General features: G+C 37.4%; 1 protein-coding gene across 2 annotated transcripts; it reads left to right on the forward strand.

Annotated features, from left to right (window-relative positions):
• Nucleotides 1–121: 121 nt before the first annotated feature.
• LOC131978238 (sex comb on midleg-like protein 2) lies at nucleotides 122–19,730 on the forward strand. Of its 2 annotated transcripts, none has more exons than XM_059341811.1 (15): nucleotides 122–187; nucleotides 3,104–3,207; nucleotides 4,613–4,687; nucleotides 5,025–5,095; nucleotides 5,677–5,911; nucleotides 6,877–6,965; nucleotides 7,075–7,318; nucleotides 10,743–11,008; nucleotides 12,332–12,425; nucleotides 12,521–12,724; nucleotides 13,484–13,645; nucleotides 13,744–13,872; nucleotides 15,873–16,094; nucleotides 16,178–16,341; nucleotides 18,288–19,730. In XM_059341811.1, the coding sequence occupies exons 2-15, from the start codon at nucleotides 3,186–3,188 to the stop codon at nucleotides 18,411–18,413; spliced, it is 2,103 nt and encodes a 700-aa protein (XP_059197794.1). In that variant the 5' UTR covers nucleotides 122–187; nucleotides 3,104–3,185; the 3' UTR covers nucleotides 18,414–19,730. The 2 variants fall into 2 exon arrangements, with proteins under 2 accessions (XP_059197794.1, XP_059197795.1); XM_059341812.1 differs by having other exon boundaries at nucleotides 16,181–16,341.
• The last annotated feature ends 623 nt before the right edge of the window (nucleotides 19,731–20,353 follow it).

Here is a 20,353-nt window from a genome sequence, read left to right on the forward strand (position 1 = left end):
GAGCATTAATTGGCCTTCTGCTCTTCACGCCGAGCCCATCTCGTTGTTTTGCTTGTCTGTGCTCGTCGTGCAACACTATCTTCGGCATAAATTACATGCGTGTAAGCATACACTACATTCGTGAAAAAATGGCAGCTGACGATTAGGGAGAAGTGTGTGGATCTTCATTCGAAAAAAGACGGCACTTGTAAGTTTCTTCTTCAGACTGAATAATGTAGAGTTTCGGGAGAGTGTCAGATGAAGCTACACGACCCGGGTTTTGTGTAATTCTCTGAGATAATAGTGAAGAAACTGCTCTCAGAGGGTTAACGTTAACGCTAAGGTTAGCCAACCTAGTTATTAGCCAGCAGTGGTAGCTAGCAAATCAAGCAGTCCCAGTTGTCAACATTGGGCCCAGGCTATTACCTGGAACCGTATAACGTTACAACTACACATCAGATAAAGCGTCCAGAGAGCAAATATGCAATATTTAAAATTACAACATTTTTTAAATGCAATGTTTTATAGAAAGTAAATTAGCCTAACACCTATCTCGGCATTTAGCTAACCTAGCTGTTACCAGCTAAGTTAACATCTGAAGGCTGATGTGAGGTGACATAACAAGCCAGCTAACAGTTAACGTTGATCGGTAATCATCAGCGTTAGGGTTAACTACAGTAGGTGAGAGAAACAGTGGAAAGTATGCAGATAATCAATATAAGGCAACATTTGTATTAGGTTATAATGTTGACGTTAGATATTGTAACGTCAGGTAATAACCAAATCCATAAATATAACTAATGTTGATCTTAATTTGGCTCGCAGGACGGCAACGATAGCTTTGCCATGTCCACATAAAATATTAAACATAAATATATCTTTTTGTGATGATAGAATCTTACTCTAAATAGGACACGGGAAGTTTAGGTAGATAAAATAAATATATCTAGAGTAATCATAGTTTTAAAACAATATCTATCTATAAATGCATAGAGAGAGGGCACACACACAGTTAGTGAATTACGCATGCATAGATGGTGACCTAGTCAATCAGATAGTGATCCCCATGCACAGAGACAAAAACCAGAGACAGAATAACAGATTATTTCTAACACGTTATAACAATCGTTCCGAATGGCTAATTTAACTAGTTAAGCTATCTTTACGAGTTCGCTTGTGTTTTTTTTATTTTTTTACTGTTATCAGTCACTAGACTTTGAGAACACCCAGTCCTGTTTACTATACTTTTCAGCCCAAGGTGTGGGACGGCTGTTTTTGTTTACTTCTAACTTACACTGTCCGCTTTTAAAATAAATCTTAAAACCCATTTTTATGCACTGGCTTTTAACTCAACATGAGCCTTTGCTCTGTTTTATTTGTTTTTTTATCTGTTCTTTGTGTTTTTTTAAAATTAAGATTCATTTTAAAACCCACTTTTATTTACTGGTTTTCACCCAGCATGAGACTCACTCTGTTTTAGTTATTTTTATTTGTTCTCTGTTTTTATTGTTGGTCTGTCCTGCCATGTACAGCACGTTGTATCAGCTATGGCTGTTTTAAAGGGCAATATAAATAAAGTTGATTTGATTTGATACTATTTCACTAGTGTCTCCATCCTGAAGACCGTAGGTGAAATGTCAACATTTCACGTAAAATATTAAATGTTGAGTAAATGTAGAGATTCCCTACACAAAGTTAAATCTAGTGTCACATGGGTTGTCCCAGTACACCACAGGCCTGTTGTTACACTGCTGAACCTGAAAAACCCACCCTGTTAAAGGCTTCCTGCCTCTGTCGGAGTGTCCATGACTGGAATACCACACTTTTTGATCACGAAAGAAATTCTGTTATATTATTTTCAAGTATTTTCCCCTAGAAGACAGCAGCACAATGTTCCTTTGCTCAGGTTTTATGTGATTCCCTGCAACAGGTTATTTTCAGAGATACTTCTCTTTTTGCTTACAAATTAAATCAAATCATAGGCTTGTCCAGTGTCACTATCATTGTGTTTCGGACAGTTTGCCTGACAAAACAAGCACTTTGCCAACATTTAAGCTCTACAACATTTTGATATGCAGTTTTTATTTTTCTGATATTTAATTTATTAAGTGATAATAACTGAGATAAAAACAGTGAAGCTAATCAGTAGTTGCACTTCTAGAATGTACAACAAATGTAGCCTGTTTTGCTGCCAGAAACTCATCATATAAAAACCCTGATTCCCAAAAAAATGGGACATTGTCTAAAATGTAAATAAAACAGAATGCGAGAATTTTCAAATTTTCTTGTGACTAGAAGTGGGCAATATATATTGTGTTCGATAATATTGTTAACGTTGTTTTGACAATGTGCAATTTTACATTATTATTTATAATATTATATGTTATTTTTATATTTATAATATCTCAAAATGAAAACAAATGAGAGGCGCATAGACGGTAGAGGAGAGAGAACCTGAATGTTTACCCATTTAATGTCTTTTGAATGCTTAAGTTTAAAAAAAATAAGCAAGCAGAATTTTACTAGCTTTTTTTTTGGTAAAGAAATCACATTTCAAAGGATAACATCAGAATATTGTCATCGGAAAATTTTAAATAATAATCAAGATTTTTTTTTTGCCCATATCGCCCACCCCTATTTCTGAACTTTATTCAGTTGAAAACTATACAAAGACAATATACATTTTATGTACAAACTGAAAAACAACGGGTGTTGTGATATATTGGTATTGACAATAACTGTGATTAAAAAAAAAAAAAAAAAGAAATATCAATATCATCTTAATAATACACATATGATAGTATTCTGTTAACAATACAGCAGCTCTTTAGTAATTTTGGTTTCTTTCTGACCCTGCCTTGTCTCTCTCCCTCTCTTTTGTTTATCAGATGCTTTAGTGGCCTTATCGCTGTCCATTAAGTATAATTGGGGTTTTTGTACAGTTGTGGCTAAAAACTCTCCCTCCTCTTTCTTACAATTGTATTTTTCCAACAAAAAAGTTAAAAATGAATACATTTTTTAGACTGTTTCCTTTCTGAATTGACTATTGAATCTCTTTGGAACTAGTTCATGTGTGCCCAGCATTTCATATTAAATATTTTTTCACCTTTTTGACATTTTTTAGGAAACAACTACACCGGCACAGAAGCATACCTGGTCACCATTGGTCGTCATCGTAGAAGTGTCACCATTGGTCATCAGTCACCATGGGAAAAACTCCAATAAAAGGCAAGGAGACATAATTTTACCATGACTTATAAAGACTGTGTCATGACTTTGAAGATTGTTTTTTCTTGAGGCACGCTTTAATCAAGCACAGTAAGTAAAAACACCTCTGGGTATACAACGGGACTGTAGAGGTCATAATGTGACAGCACACATCTTCATTTGTGTCATTAGCACAAGCATTTCTGAGTGTTTTATTAGATTTTGTGTCATCGGCTGTGATGACTCTTAGTCATCACAGGGTAAGTGTGAGTAAGTAGAGTTTAGTAAAATATTTCATAAATGAATGCATACATTTTAGTATTTTATTAAGTTTGACTCTAAGTTGTGTCTATCCTGTAGTGCCATTTATCCATCTAGATTGTTTTGGTGTGAGTTGTAGTGTTGAAAATATCAGCTGTATGGTCTGCCATCACAAATATAATACAAATATATGGCACTTTGTTGAACAACTCAACAGCAATATCCCTACAGAAATCATGACCTGTATGAACATGCAGAAGGAATAGTTCACTATAGTTCACTTGAGCTAGCTAATGTTAGAGCTCAGCCAAGGAGGACACCATGAACATCCACATCTGCCGTTGTCAGAGAGATGACCCTCTCGTCCATAGATAGAGTAGATGCATGCTTTCCTCTACGTGGGGATGTGGTTTCTGGACTTTGTTGACTAACCGGCTCAGGAAAGAGACATTGCTGTTGATTTTTTTTTTCTTTTAAATGTTTTTTTTTTTTGTGTCGAGTGCCATTTAGTCTTATTATGGTCAAGAGAAAGCAGACCTCTATGGCTGATTTCTCTAACACTCACAACTCACACCAAAACAATATAGACTCATAAATAGCCAGCAGGTGAAGGAAAAAGTATGTATTTTTTTTTTATTTTGGGGGGTGAACTGTCCCTTTTTAACCCTCCTGTTATGTTCGTTTTTTTCAGGAACAGCAATAACCCAAGGCATGTTTAATTATCCAAAAGTGACAGAAACTAAAAATCCCAATAAACATTGTTTATGTTTCATTAATTGCTCCATTACTAACCATTTCAATCAATATTTAGTGCAATGGTGTTCTTTACCTCTCACAGATCATGGTTCAATGAGGATAATTCACATGTTTTTCATTAAAAAAAATGCAACCTTTTTTAATGTACATTAGAAAGACCTACATATAAAATATTATGGTTTTACATGACGTGGATTTAAAAAAAAAAAGCATTTTAATTTTTTTTCTTTTTATGAAAAAATACTTGACAATTTTTTTTTTTTTAGATTTTTAAACTTTGAAATGGGTAAATTTGGCCTTCAACATAACAGGAGGGTTAAAGGTATATTTTACTTTATTAACACTTAAGAACATTTGTATTGTCATATATTTATTAAAAGTTTCTTTTTATCATCATTATCATTTTTAGATCCAAAGGAGGGCAAAAAAGAGAAACCAGGAAGAATGGTTCCACTAACAGGTACAACCCCTGCACCAACTAAAGGTAAATTTAGTTATTAATTTATTTTTTACTTAAAAAAAACAACAACAACAACAAAATTATTTCATTCCCTTCTATTACATTGGTTGAACACAAAAGAGCTGCGTTAAGTTTACATTATCAAAAGAGCTCTTTTGTCATTTTACCCTGTTACATTAACCTTTTTAAATTGCATGCCATGTGTATAGAAAGCCAAATTCACACTCTCAATCTACTAGCACAACAACAGACTTTGTCATAGATTTTCAAAATGTAGGTTAGCAGATGATATTCTGGCATTCTGCTAATGCATTTACTGTATTTTGTTTAATCTTTTTTTTTTTTTGTGGTTTTTGTTTAGATGCTTTCAGCTGGGAAGAATATCTAAAAGAAACCTCTGCTCTACCGGCTCCACCAGCCTGCTTTCGTCAGGTATGTCCTCCTTAATTTCAAAGATGTTCAATATTTAGCAAGGGGCGGTCACATAAAGATAGTCTTGGACCTCAGTGTAAATTATAAGCAATTTGGTAAGAATTTGCAGAACTGTAGTCTTGTATAAAACAGCACCTATCTGTTTATTCTCTTTGTTTAGAATTTCTTTGTTTAAATGTCTGCTTTGCACACTCATAGTCCAAACCGAATCTGGTTGTTTTGTCATCACTGTGGAAAATAAAAATTAAATCTTTTGAAAACTTTTGGCAGACATTGTAGTTAAAGTTTTGCTTTTAAGTCTTTCTTAGAAGTTAATGGGGCAACTGTGGTTCTGTGAATTGTTGCCAGTAGTTTAAACTGGTTTTGTCCATCACTCAAAAGTTAAAATTTTTGGCTTGGATGCAACACCAGGCTCACAAAAGTTTACTACCACACAGATGCGTACCACTTTCCTGCACAATGCTTTGACACAGAAACAGTTGGATAACATAAACCCGGCCTGGAGAAAAGGGTTGATTAAGACTATCTGTATCACTTCTGCTATTATATTATTATATCTTATATCATCCCAATGTCTGCAGGCCAGGGTCCCACCCTCCAACGACTTTAAGGTGGGAATGAAGCTCGAAGCCCATGACCCACGCAACTCCACCTCAGTTTGTATCGCCACAGTGATGGGTTTAACTGGGGTTCGTCTGCGTCTCCGTCTGGACGGAAGTGACAACAGCAATGACTTCTGGAGACTGGTGGACTCCTCTGATATCCAGCCTATTGGCACCTGTGAGAAGAACGGAGACATGCTGCAGCCGCCACTGGGTGAGACAGTCGGAGGGGATGGAATGGAAGCACATTTTTGTCAGTAAATGACGCATCATAATTAATCTATCATGCACTTACATTCTGACCAGGATCAGATGGATTTCTTTTTGGTAGCCTGGGCTGATTTGTTTTAAAGGGATTTTTAATGAGAGTGATGCAGATGCAAGGACGCAGCAAGCTGCTGTTTGGTTAAATATTTTTTTTAAATGGGGGGTTGTGGTGCACCTTGTGTTCTGCAACCACATGCTCTCTTTGATCTGAGCCTTATATAACTTGTGCAACAAGAAAAGGAGAAATGGTAGACTGATAAAATGTATTAAACCAAGCTGAAGAATGCGGAAATGAAAGAAAGTTTCCCTACAAGCATTAATTATTTCCTCCGCCAAGGAGGCTATGTTTTCAGTTTGGTTTGTTTCCTTTGTCAGTTTATCAGTAGGATTATGAAAAACTACTGGCCCAATTGTTATTGAAACTTAGTGAAAAGGTGAAGTATGGGCCTAGGAGCAACCCATTCTTGGCCCTGGAATTTGTGTAACACAGGGCGAATACACAAATTGTATTTTACTCTTTTTGACATTGTGAGTGAGGGCATGGCCATGGCAGAGGTCTGTGCTCTCTGAGTCGCTATATAGTTCTGATTATTATCATTTTTGTTTGATTCCTTAAAAAAGACTGACGGTTACTAAAGGTTAGCAGGAATGTTTTATATTGTTGTAAAACATTTTGAATAGTTAAAATAGCAAGATTATAAAGATGCATAAATAGATATGTTTGTGCATAGATTTACACAGCCATATTTAAGTGTCCTACAGTTGAAATTAATTCCTTTTGATTCTGTTTAATACAAATGTGAAAAGCGACATTGAAAATCACCCACAAAAGCAGTAGCAACTCTACATTTTTCTGTTCTGAATTTGTTAAGCTCACTTAAGTTTTTAATGTTATTCAATTTTCTCCTCAAGGATTTCGGATGAATGCCTCCTCATGGCCCATGTTTCTGTTGAGAACCCTAAACGGAGCTGAGATGGCACCAGCAACAGCCTTTAAAAAGGTACTTCTAAAAAAAGACACAAAAAAACATTTGTTACACAACCAACACAAACATATTGTATTTGCATTTAATAGTCCTTCTAATGAGGATATACTGTGTTCATTTTCAGGAACCCCTGAGGCCCCCCCAGAACAACTTTAAGCCTGGCATGAAGCTGGAGGCCGTGGACAAGAAGAACCCGTACCTCATCTGCCCCGCCACCATCGGAGAAGTGAAGGGCGAGGAGGTTTTTATCATGTTCGACGGGTGGCGGGGTGCCTTCGATTACTGGTGCAAGTATGACTCCCGGGACATCTTCCCTGTGGGATGGTGCTCACTCACAAAGCACAGCCTCCAGCCACCAGGCAACAGTGGTAAGGGTCAACCTGTAGGTGGCAGCACAAGGCTGCACTTACAATAAGGCAGAGTCTGTTATTGATGTTTCCTTCATTTAGTTGCAGTGGCCTCCCCTCACAGTGGGGGAACTGTTTCCACAGTTAGAATAATATAAACAACATTATCATTAATCATGTGGTCTTGTTGCCTAGTCTGACAGTAAAATATACACAGTGTAATGTTTAGCAGGTGCTGGACACGCACTAAAATAAATCATGCATTGTGCCTCTTGATCAGCATGTGATCTAATAACACCATATTAACACTTCTCCCAGAGGAGGTCTGACTGGAAAAGTATCAGGACTTAAGGAGTGTGATGAAAGATTTACAGTTCAAATGAATGGATGATGTTTTGGTTGTAGTTTTGGATGTTTCGGATACTGGGTTGGTGCTGTTGATTTTGGCTCAGTAGTTCACATTTACGCTCAACTTTTAGTAAAATTTCTAAATTATACTGTATGGAAATGAATCTCTTAATGAGGAGGAGTCAGCTGTGCTCAGCTGTTGGACAATCTTCAGAAATTATTTTCCTGGTGAAGTAAAACTTTCCTCAGCTTTACTCGCTCTGGATAAATGAGGATTTCTGTTCTGCATTGCTCCTGAGTGGCTGCACTTTGAAGAAAGTTTGGTTGCTGAGTAACAAGTTTAATATGGTCCTTTTAAATATGGTCTTCTTGATAAACTGTGGCTACGTTTAACAATAGGAGTGACACTAGCACTGGGCCAACAGACGTAGGAGACTATTGCACGTGAAACTCTGCAGATACACTATCCACTTCTGTCAGTGTGTTTGTGTGTCACTTTGTTTGGGTGGGGAGGCTGAACAGGCAGAATAACACGCTGGAGAGGAGGATTTATGTTCTTCACATCGTACCTGTTTACATGGAGAAATATGTTGACATAAAAGCTGCTCAGTCCACTCTGACTTTTGCTCATGTGTGTATAAGACTCCGATTGGAGAGGACGAGATTATCAGCTACTAAACACATTTTTAAATGCGCTCTTACCTTTTTTTGTGTATGGCTGGAAGGAGAGAAGAGAGAAGAGCACACACACTCTTTCTCGCTACTCCCCCGAAATCTAACATTGATCAGTCTACCTTCTCCCACTCCACCGTGAGTGTGTGGGCTTTGTTGAGCTTATGCTGCATTTTGGAGGAAGATTTATTATTTGACTCTCTGTGCGTGGGTATTGTCAGGGAATCTTCAGTACATACAAAAACATAAAAAATATTTACTAGCAGAGTAAATGGGCTGTTGCTTTGTGTGGGTATGTCTTGGCGCAAATTTATTCCCTTTCAGCACGGTGAGTTACTCTTTTACACCGTTTCTGGTCTTGGCAATAAGCATTTTTGTTATTTATAGAGAGAAGTAGCATTCGCAGTACACACATTTGCAATAATAAAGGGCTAATAGGGTGATTCCTCCTTTTGAAGCTTAGAGACGTCACAGACTACATGCTTGGATTCTGTGTATTCAAGATGGTATTATTCTGCATGATTTATATAGTTTTGATATTTCTTTGCTGCAGATGTGTATGACCTTTATTTTTTGGCGTTCGGAAGAAACCTGCCAACTCGATTATCTATAACGTTAACGATCAATTCATCACTGCATGCATACATGGGCAAAATAAAAGATATATATATACAGTACTATGCAAAAGCCTGTTTTGATAATGGACGCTTTTATTTTGAAAGGATGAAAAAGAGACTTCCTGTCAATCATAAAACTAACTCAACAGAGATTATTCTGTAAAGATAAGGAGTCAATGTTTTATATTTTAGATCAAATTAAACCTAGTAATTCATGATAGGAAGGTTTGATGCAGTAAGCTAGTTTTGCTCAAATTAATACTTTTGTATTTCTGTGTGTTTTCTAATTGTTATTGCAACTTTCAGTTTGCAAACTGTAGCTTTATCCAACTTTATTCTCAACTCATTGGCTTATTGACATACAGCCGTGTTCAGTGAGTACTGATACGCAGTCATAGATAAAATAAAAAAATTAAAATAGACAGATCGATTAAAAATTCCTTGTGATTGACCAAATTCTTAACAACCATTAATCGATCATTGATTAATTATTCCCATCCCTAATATATGAGGAAAGTGTCAAATTATTTAAGGTCTTTTTTTTTAGCCCATCTGCAAGTTTCTACAGTATTCAGAATATATTAATTAGCCAGCAGAAAATGCATTGTAGATCTTAGTGAAGGCTTCGCAACTAGTTTGTATAATAGACTCCTTTGTAAAGAGTGCACAGATAATGGCTTCAGTTCTTAACTTAAACATCTGTTGGACAACAAAGTAAAGCAGTGAAAAATGTCTAAATATAGTGTACACTTAAATCGCCATCTACTGATTACACTGACAATGGATAAGTACCACATACAACCCCACTTCAAAAGATACAAACTGTCCCTTTAAGTCAGCTAACAACAAGTAATTGGAACTGTATGACATAAACTGGAGCACTTCCCCTGCTATTTCCAGTAATGAGATTCCCCTGTCCAAACCCAGATTGGCACCAGACCGTCTCTTTACTTTGACTTTAATCCGAACCACCAACACAGCACAGCGCACTGTGGTGGTGGTCACTGGGTCAGCAGATAATAATGCACAATTTGTCTCTCTAATTAGCCAGTAGAGACTCTACAGTGATGGGGCAAGTGGCAAACCATACCTCACTTTTATAAAGCTCTCTTTTACGATCTACATACACAGTGTATAACAAATCTTTGGAGTCAACTGTTAATGTTGTGCCAAGGCTATGTCTCTTCTCTTATATCCATGTCTGTATTTTTAACATATGGGCCAGTAATGATACTGAAATGTCTACTCAAACCTGTCATACTCAGTATTTGCATATTCAAGGAACCATGTACTTTTATTCCTCTGTAAGGTTTCCTTGAACTCAAGTTTCTACTTGTGTGACATCTTAATTAGCTATCAATAGCTACAGCCTTTGGTTCTGCCAGGGCAGATGAAAAATATGTATTTCTTAGATTTTCTTATGAGCTTCTAGTGTGGGTTTTTAAGGCATACTATGCAGGTATGCAGGTTGCTTACTGTTTATAAACAAATCGTATAAACTTTTTCAGAAACTAGTGTTGTCTTTTAGCCTTTTTTTTGGCTGTGTCCACTATTTTTTATAGTTTCAAGCACAAATGTTGATGCCCAGAAACGTCCTGAACACAGCAAAATGAAAAGAAAGGAGAAAATCCAGGCAGAGGGCAGAGTCTAAATATATAGACCTGCCACACACTTCTAGTGGGTCGTAAGTAATGATTGATGGGGATTATATTTGTCTAAGTCTACACTATGTTTTTTAGGGAAATCCTGCATTATGTCCTTAATATCAACTACCTCCATACCAATTGTCCTGTTGTGTCTTGTTACAGTTACCCTGCCCAAGAACCTGCAGATCCTCCCGGCGTCGCCCTCCAAGCCCAGCAGGCGGTCAATGCAGTCCCCCTACAGACTCCCAAACCCTCTCCCACAGCTGCCTGTGAGGAAGGGGGTAAGAGGCCGTCGGCCCAAGAGTGAGACCATCGCTCTGCTCAAAGCCGTGGCGGAAGCAGCTGCGGCCCAAAACGGAACTGTACCTGAAGAAACGCAGCTAGTACCCCGGCCCCACAAGAAGAGGGGCCCCAAGCCTGGAAGCAAGGTGAGACCCTGTTTAACAAATACAAACTTTGTGATATATACACTATATAGACAAAAGTATTTGGCCACACCTGTTAACTCCTGAATTCAGGTTTTTCAATCAGACCCCTTGCCACGAGTGTATAAAGTCTAGCCTAGCCATGCAGTCTCTATTTGCAAACATTTGTGATGCAAAATGGGTCGTTCTGAAGAGCTCAGTGACTTTAAGCATGGCAGTGTGATAGGATGTTACCTCTGCAATAAGACGGTTTGGGAAATTTCATCCATGCTGGATATTCCATGGTCAACTGTAAGTGATATTATTAGAAAGTGGAAGCATTTAGGCACAAAAGCAACTCAGCCACGAAGCAGAAGACCAGGTAAAATCACAGAGAGGGGTTAATGACTGTGAAGGCTCCATATTCCGAACTTCCACTGGCATTAATGTGAGCACAAAAACTGTGCGGCGGGAGCTTCATGGAAGGGGTTTCCATGGCCGTGTAGCTGCACGCAAGCTTTACACCACCAAGTCCAAAGCCAAGCATGGATGGAGCGGTGTAAAGCGCATCGTCACTGGACTGTGGAGCAGCGGAGACAAGTTCTGTGGAGTGACAAATCACACTTCTCTGTTTGGCATTCAGATGGTCGAGTCAGGGTTTGGCCAATGCCGGGAGAATGTTATCTGCCTGACTGCATTGTGCCAACTGTGAAGTTTGGTGGAGGAGGAATAATGGTATTTGGCTGTTTTTGAGGGTTTGGGCTAGGCCAATTATCTTCAGTGAAGGGCTATGTTAATGCTGTGGCATACCAAGACATTTTGGACAATGGTATGCTTCCAACTTTGTGGCAACAGTTTGGGGAAGGTCCTTTTCTGTTCCAACAATACTGTGCCCCAACGCACAAAGCAAGGTCCATAAAGACATGGTTTGATGAGTTCGATGTGTAAGAACTTGACTGGCCTGCACAGAGTCCTGACCTCAACCTCATCAAGCACCTTTTGGAATGAACTGGAACGGAAATTGCGAGCCAGGCCTTCTCGTCCAACATCAGTGCCTAACCTCATAAATGCTCTACAGAATGAATGGGCACTAATTCCCGCTGAAACATTCCAAAATCTTGTAAAAAGCCTTCCAAGAAGAGTGGAAGCTGTCATAGCTGCTAAAGGTGGACCAACTCCATTTTAAAGTTTATGTATTTGAATACAATACCATTACAGTCCCTGTTGGTATAATGGTCAAACGTCCAAATACTTTTGTCCATATAGTTTATATAAGCCAGGTGAATACTTTGTACTGCCACGTTTCTTACGTTAAAGTGCTTCTGCAAATGAATGTGTCTTTTTCAGAGGAAGTCCAAGATTCTCCAAAGCCCAGCACAGCTGCCCAGCATCCAGGTTCCACAAGAGAGCCCTCCCAGCCTCAGCTCTGTGGTCTCAACAGGTGAGGATTACTGTTTGCTTCCCATATGTAGCTAATGAATCAAAGCTATAATTAGAATATCTCATTTTGCTCACTGTGATTCTCGTCTGTTCCAGTGTGTGTGTATGTGAATAAGCACGGGAACTGTGGTCCCCACCTGGACAGGAAGCAGATGCAGCGTCTGCCAGACCACTTTGGCCCGGGGCCAGTGAACGCTGTGCTCCAGCAGGTGGTCCAGTCATGTATAGACTGCGCATACCAGCCGAAAGTCCTGCTCAGTGCTCTGCAGACTCACTCAGGAGGAGGAGAGGTCGTCAGAGGTAGACACACACAAGTTATCAAGTTGTTATTAGAAGTAGGGATGGGAATAATTAATCGATGATCACTTAATGGTCGTTAAGAATTTGGTTGATCACATGGAATTTTTAATCGATCTGTGTATTTTTTAATTTTATTCATGACTGGTATCAGTACTCCCTGAACTGAAACACAGCCGAGCATTCAGTTCTGGGGCCGGATGTGAATAAACCAATGAGCTGAGAATTAAGTTGGATAAAGCTACAGTTTGCAAACGGAAAGTTGCAATAACAATTATAAAACACACAGATTTAAGAATTATAACACACAATTTGAGCAAAACTAGCTTACTGTATCAAACCTTGCTAGCATGAATTACTAGGTTTCATTTTATCCAAAACGTATTTAAACACAAAACACACTTAAATATGCAAGATTACTGTGAAAACTATCCTCATGCCTCTTTGGGCGCTAAAACATAAAACAATCGAACCCCTTGATGTTATCTTTACAGTATCACCTCACTGAGATGTCCTTTCAAAATAAAAGCGTCTGTTATCAAAACAGGCTTTTGCATGGTACTGTGTATATATCTTTTATTTTGCCCATGTATACATGCAGCAATTAATTGTTAAATTGATCGTTAATGTTCTAGATAATCGAGTTGTCAGGTGTCTTCCAAATGCCCATCCCTAATTGGAAGTATTGTACCGCTGAAACATAGCCAAACCCTTTTTTTTTGTGACGGATAGAGGAATTTAACATGTCGTCCTTCATCCCAGTGAGAACAGATGGTGGAGTTCGTGTGGTCAAACTACCGTCGGCCTCCAGTGCTTCCTTTGTGCTGCGGTTCCTGGAGACGATGTGTCGTCACCTGCAATGTGACAACCTGTTCAGCAGCCAGCCGTTCAGCCACTACACTGCTTACGACAGGACCAAGTCAGGTAAACATCACTGCTCTGTCAGAGGAAAGCTTCTGACGGGTCATTATCGTGAGACACAAAATAAGAAGTGACATTGTCAACTGTTTTCTGTGTTTCAGTGAAAGAAGAGGCGTTGGACGCTCCGTCTCTGGCTCGAGGCGGTAAACGGAGTCTCTCTGGAGTGTCTCCGCCGTACGCAGCACCTCTGTCACCTAAACACTTACGTACTGAAGCTCACCCTTCAGAAGGTAGAGCTCACTTTGAAGATGTTTTGTTACTTTAATAATGACTGAAATTGTGACATAGCAGACCTTCATGACGGCTCCCTCTTTAATTGTATTGATTACACCGTATGCATGTTCCTATGTTTTCATTTCAATTTAACTTTAGTCAGCTTTAGAAGTGTTTTGATGAGAGGGCTGATTTATAGTGGCTGAAAAAGGCAGGATGAAAGAATGCATGACAGTAAATTAGATTACAGGGTTTTATGGCATCTGCTGTATTGCTTTGCTGCCAACTCGTGGAGTGAGTTACTAGTGTTTCAATCAACAAATTTCTATGTGCATTTTGGAGATTGGCATGAAAAAAGATTGATGGAAACACCAAAATCTGATTTGAATCCTCTTGAACATTGTTGTAGCATTTATCACACATGACTGATCAGCTGTTTCCACTCCGATATGAAAGAACAGTTATAAGTTGCCAAATTGAATCTAATTCCTGAAGACCTATTTTCTCTTGTGGGTAGCCAAAGTTTTTTTTTTTCTCTCTTGCTAAATCTCTTCTTCTACTGCTTACTGATGGATTAGCCTGCAGTAATACATTACGCTGCCATCTTCTGACCAAAGTACATATATGCAGCTTCCTTTATTCGCTTTAAACCAGTTGATGGAAGCGTTCCTAATTTGCATTGTTGACATTTTAAAATTTGGCTTCAAAATTTGATCCGACTTTAAAGGAAACACAGCTCGTTTTTCATCAAGAATTCAAACAGAACAAGACAAGGCGAAATGTCAACCACAGTTCAAAGAATATGAAAACAAAGCAAGTTTATTACATTTTTGTTTGTGTTGTTAATTGCAGATATATTCTTTTTTATTTCGATTAACAAAATAATTTTTTCACTGCTAGTTTAAGTCTTAGTCGCTGTTTACATTAATTGTAATCCCCCTGGTTCCTACTAGGCTTGCCACAGTGTAGGTGTTACCAGTGCTACACGTTGTCCCGGCATACACTGATACACAGAGTAGATTAATTATCCACCGGCCCCCACCAATGTTTTGCTGCTTTTTTTTCCCATCCCTAGTCCTAAACATGAAAGCAGCATAAAACGCCACCAACTGCCATGATCAGAAAGGTTTTTGTTGCAGGACTTGAATACTTAAAATTCTTAAAATGTCTAAAACCCAATAACTTGAATTTAAGGCCTTAAAATGTTTACAATTCTCTTAAAATCTCATAAAATGTCTTAAATAAGATTTTGAAAGGTCTTAAAAATGTATTAACGTTAGTTTTATTTAAAACAAATACAAAAACTTTTAAATGCTTCGATTTTTGAGGTTGCTGTAACATAACTACAAAACAGAAGTAAGTACCTCTGCAGCCCGGTCAGAATTTATTGAACACAACCAGCGAGTTGATACCAGGGGATGGAAACATACATGTGCATCTTAATAAATTAGAATATCATAGAAAAGTTTTTATTTATGTCAGTCAATCAATTCAAAAAGTGTAATTATCACATTATATAGATCCATTACATACAGAATGAAACATTTCATTTATTTAATTTCTTCTAATTAAAATGATTATGCCTTACATTTAATGAAGACCTTAAATTCAGTGTCTCAAAATGTAATATTAGAAAAGACCAATTTTAAAAAGTATGTTTAATGTGGAAATGTTGGCCTCTGAAAAGTATGTCTATATGTTTTTATATATTTATATGTACTTAAAACTTTGGTTGGGGCTATTTGACTTGAACTACTGGAAATGGACTTTTCCATCATATACTAATTTATTGAGATGTATCTGTATATGAAGCACACTGCACCTTAAATTATATTCATTATGGTCTTTAAAAAGTCTTAAAAGTCTTTAATTTGACTTGCAGAGATCCTGATAAAACAAAGTTGACTTTCACATCACATGTGTGTATGTATTGGACTATGTTTTAAAGAGAGTGTATTATTATGTTAAGTGTTTAAAGATTGACATCTGACTGTGAGTTGTGTTTGTGTCTCTCCAGCAGAGACCCTGCCCCACGAAGAGAACGGCCTATTAAAGGAGCAGCGCTACATGGACTCAGCCTCCAACTCCATGACCCCTCGACCCCAAACGGTGCGCAGTTCCTCAGAGTACCACTCTCAGGCCAGCAGCCTCTATCACCCTGGCAACGGCACAGCCATGCGGCGCCACTCCTCTAACCCGGCAGAGCTCGGCTCCACGCAGCCCCTCAGACGAGTAGAAGGTACAGTATCTGTCTGTGGAAGTACTTTTATTAATACTCACTTGTGCTGCGTCACATGCTCAGTGTGTGTTGTGTTCTGGCAGCAGCCAGCTCCACCACAGGTCCTGAGGCTGTGGTGTCTGAGCGGGACAGTCTGCAGCTGCCCAGTAAAAACCCCTCCTCCTGGTCCATTGAAGAGGTGATGCAGTTTGTGAGGGATGCTGACCCCACAGCATTAGCTCCACACGCTGAACTCTTCAGAAAACATGTGAGTGAACTTTTACTACACCACCATGGCTGCTTACAATTTCCTATAATAAGTCTATAACAAACTGATACTAACACTCAGACCATTCAAGACAGAAAAATGTAACTCATTAAAGTCCCAATTTAGCATAGAATCACATCTTCTATTATACCAGTCTTCAGTCTAAAATTATTTTTGAAGCAAGTTGCAAGATGTTACTATCTTCCAATTTTTATGTATTTTTTTTTACTATTTTGGGGGCAAATACATTATACAGGTGCATCTCAATAAATTAGAATATCATAGAAAAGTTTATTTATGCCAGTAATTCAATTCAGAAAGTGAAAATAACACATTATATAGATCCATTACACAGAATGAAACACTTCATGTCTTATTTATTTATTCAATTTCTTCTTATTATAATGATTATGGCTTACATTTAATGAAGACCTAAAAATCAGTGTCTCAAAAATAATGATATTCTAATTTATTGAGATGCACCTGTATTTTCTTGGTTTCCACTTGGGTTATTGTTACTGTATTATAGAGCGCTGCAGTGTTGGATAAACTGCATCAAAATTAATTTCACTGCTAGTCTTTGACACATCTCAGACTGTTGGGGAAAAATGGCATATAGTATACTGAAAACATTTATTTTTTCTTTTTCTTAATTAAAGGTTTCATTTTGTAAACAAACTGGCATTTAAAGGGTTAAAATTCTGAGAATGAAAAATGTGCAAAAAATGTTTTATCATTGACATATCCCAAACTGTGAGAACATGAAAATAGAAATTCCCCGTAGAATGTAGTACATGAAAAATAATTGGATTTTTTTTTTGTGGCATTATATAAACAGAACTTTAATTTAAAGGGTTAAAATTCTAGAAATTAATCAATATTTGGTTGTTATGGTAACCGTTGAAGTGTAAAATAATATTAATATAGAGTATTTCATAGAAGTTTTAGGAAGGGAATATTTTGTCCTCTTAGGTGACAATTTTTAAAAATCTGACACGCCGCAATTTTTTTTACTCAAAATCAATGATTATTATCATTCACATATCCCAAACTGTGAGAATTAATCAAAAATCCTCTTAGAATAAAGTACATGAAAAATAATTACATTTTAGTGATTTTTTCTTTGTGTGGCATTATGTAAACATAACTTGCATTTAAAGGGTTAGAAATATGAATGTATATTTGGTTGTTATGGTAACTCTGTGGAAGTGGAAATTATTTATTAATATAGAGTGGTTTTATACAAGTTTTAGGAAGGGAATATTTTGTCCTCTTAGGTAACTTTTTTTTTTTTTTTTAATCTGACACTGTGCAAAAAATGTATAAAAATCAATGATTTTTCATTCACACATCCCAAACTGTGAGAAAATAAAAATAGAAATCCCCCTTAGAATATAATAAATGAAAAAAAATTACATTTTTGTGGATTTTTCTTTGTGTGGCATTATGTAAACATAACTTGCATTTAAAGGGTTAGAAATATGAATGTAGATTTGGTTGTTATGGTAACTCTGTGGAAGTGGAAATTATATATTAATATAGAGTAATTTTATAGAAGTTTTAGTAGAGGGAATATTTTGTCCCCTTAGATAACTTTTTTTTTTTTTTTAAATCTGACAAAAAAAGTATCAAAATCAATGTTTTTTATTATCATTCACATATCCCAAACTGTGAGAAAATTAAGAATAGAAATTAACCATAGAATATAGTACATTGAAAATAATTCAATTTTTATGGATTTTTTTTGTATGGCATTATTTTTTATAATTCTGAAAATTTGTTTTTTATGGTAACTCTGTGAAAGTGGAAAAATAATATTAATATTTAATTTCATGGCAGGTTTTTGACATGGACATTTTTGTCCTCTCAGGTAACAAGTTGGAGTTTTTAAAGGTTGAGCTTAAAACGCTAAAGTCTATAATGAGCGGCATTCTTTGTTTCCACAGGAGATTGATGGAAAAGCTCTGATGCTACTACGGAGCGACATGATCATGAAGTACATGGGTCTGAAACTGGGTCCTGCACTGAAGTTATGTCATCACATAGAGAGGCTGAAACTAGGCAAACTGTGAGAGGAGCCCGGGCAGACCCCGGTCCCTGCCGGACCCATGAGCAATAAGCCCTGAAGGAGCCAGCGTGTGGACACGGACTCATGGGGCACGCAGGGGCGACATGTTACTCTAGACTCCACCTCGAGGGACTGAAAGGATGTAACAACTTCACCCCCAACCTCCAGAGTGGAGAAAAGTGTGCCGTGCATTGCTGACACATTACCTCACCCCCCACCCCCCATCAGTGAACGACAAAGCTGTTCAAGTCTAACATTTGACTCTCTGAAATCCCAAAGGAAAAGAATCCCTGTAGTGTTTACATTGCATAGCACATGTGCACACGTGGACACGTTTTTTTACGGAGATGAAATCTTTTGATCCTGGTTTTGGATCCCCAAAGATGGAGAATGTTTCTTCTTATATAATGTTTTTATTCTTGTTGAATTTCCAGTTAATAAGGAAGGGTTGGTATACTGAAACAAAAAAAAAAACTAAACTCATCATCAGTTCTTCCCCGTGCTCTTCAAGAGAATTTGGATGCTCTCTTGTTGTTGTATAGCCGTTTTCACTCTTTCACATGTATGCCTCAAGTATGGGCATATAGCCCGCCCGAAGAATGCTAATGTCAGTGCATTCCATTTTGTTCACGCAACGCTACACGGACGTTTTCATTTGCTTGAACGTTGTCAGCGTCATGTTGAGATCATGTTTTATTCTGACAGTTTAGATGGAACCTCACCTCTGCAGGATCATTGCTGTGTGGCATGATGTACGATTGTGTCTTAGCTGAGCCCTCCGCTGCCTCCCACGGGCCTCCACGCAGTTTTTATCAAACCATTTGTATCCCGTGCTCTCACAGCTCCTGGTTTATCAATTTCAATGGACGAATGCATAAGGAAGACATTTCTAAGGGCTTTGTTTGTTTAGTTTTGATGTAATATTTTTTATCATAATCATTTAAGCTCGTCGGTCCGCCTGCGGCCTCAGTGTTGTCACTTTTGACCGTTACAATCACTGTTAGCAATGAAAACAGATGTGTACAGTTTTATGGGTTTAACCATGAATATCAGCGACAGAATGTACATTTTGTAGAAATATTTTAAGGAAATCATATACATTAAGTTAGAAATGTGAAGATAAAAGGGGATGGGGACGTGGTGAATATTTCACAGTGGATTCCATTCTGCTTTTTTAATACTTAACACAGCGCTTTTAGTTGAAATACTCCAGTAATAGACTCTGCCTTGCTTTACCTACGACATTTCTCAGGTTTATGTGATCTTTGTTAGTACAAGCTTTTGTAGCATACTGTTTATAATATACTTAACAGAATTTTCCTGTTATTCCCTTCCTTGATTTTAAAGACTTGTGCCATACGATATTCAACACAAGTGCTGTTGATTTCCCTCTTGCATCTTCTTCAAACTACTTGAAAAATATGTGTTACAAAAAGTCACTTGTCCATTATGTCACACCAGATAAACAATGTGTTTATGATGTTGTGTATTTCCTTTTTATAAACCTACCAAAAACAAAATGAGATGTGCGTGTGGTTACTGACTCCAACAAATGATTAAGATTGAGGATGCCTTTTCACAGAGGGGAGACAGTTGCTGAATTATGTTGATGTTTGTTTATTCTCTAGTATAACTTAAAAAAATCAAAAATATTTAGATGCCAATTTCTGCCAGTGTGATGGGGAAAATATCTTGTACGTAATTGTAATAAAGTTTATCAAAATGAATTCATATCACAAAGCAATGAGATACCTCAAAATGACTATCTCAAAATGTAAAAAATTTTTCAATTTTAAAATTCCAAAAATGACTTTATTGTCTGTTGATACATATTAGAGCATAGTTTGTCCATAAATGACAAAAAAAATACCATATTATGGAATGTTGAAACATTGGACAAAAAAAAGTCAATAATTTGAAATGCTGAATCTGTTGATACATGTG

Source organism: Centropristis striata, chromosome 9 (assembly GCF_030273125.1).
Source record: "Centropristis striata isolate RG_2023a ecotype Rhode Island chromosome 9, C.striata_1.0, whole genome shotgun sequence".
Lineage (NCBI taxonomy): Eukaryota > Metazoa > Chordata > Actinopteri > Perciformes > Serranidae > Centropristis > Centropristis striata.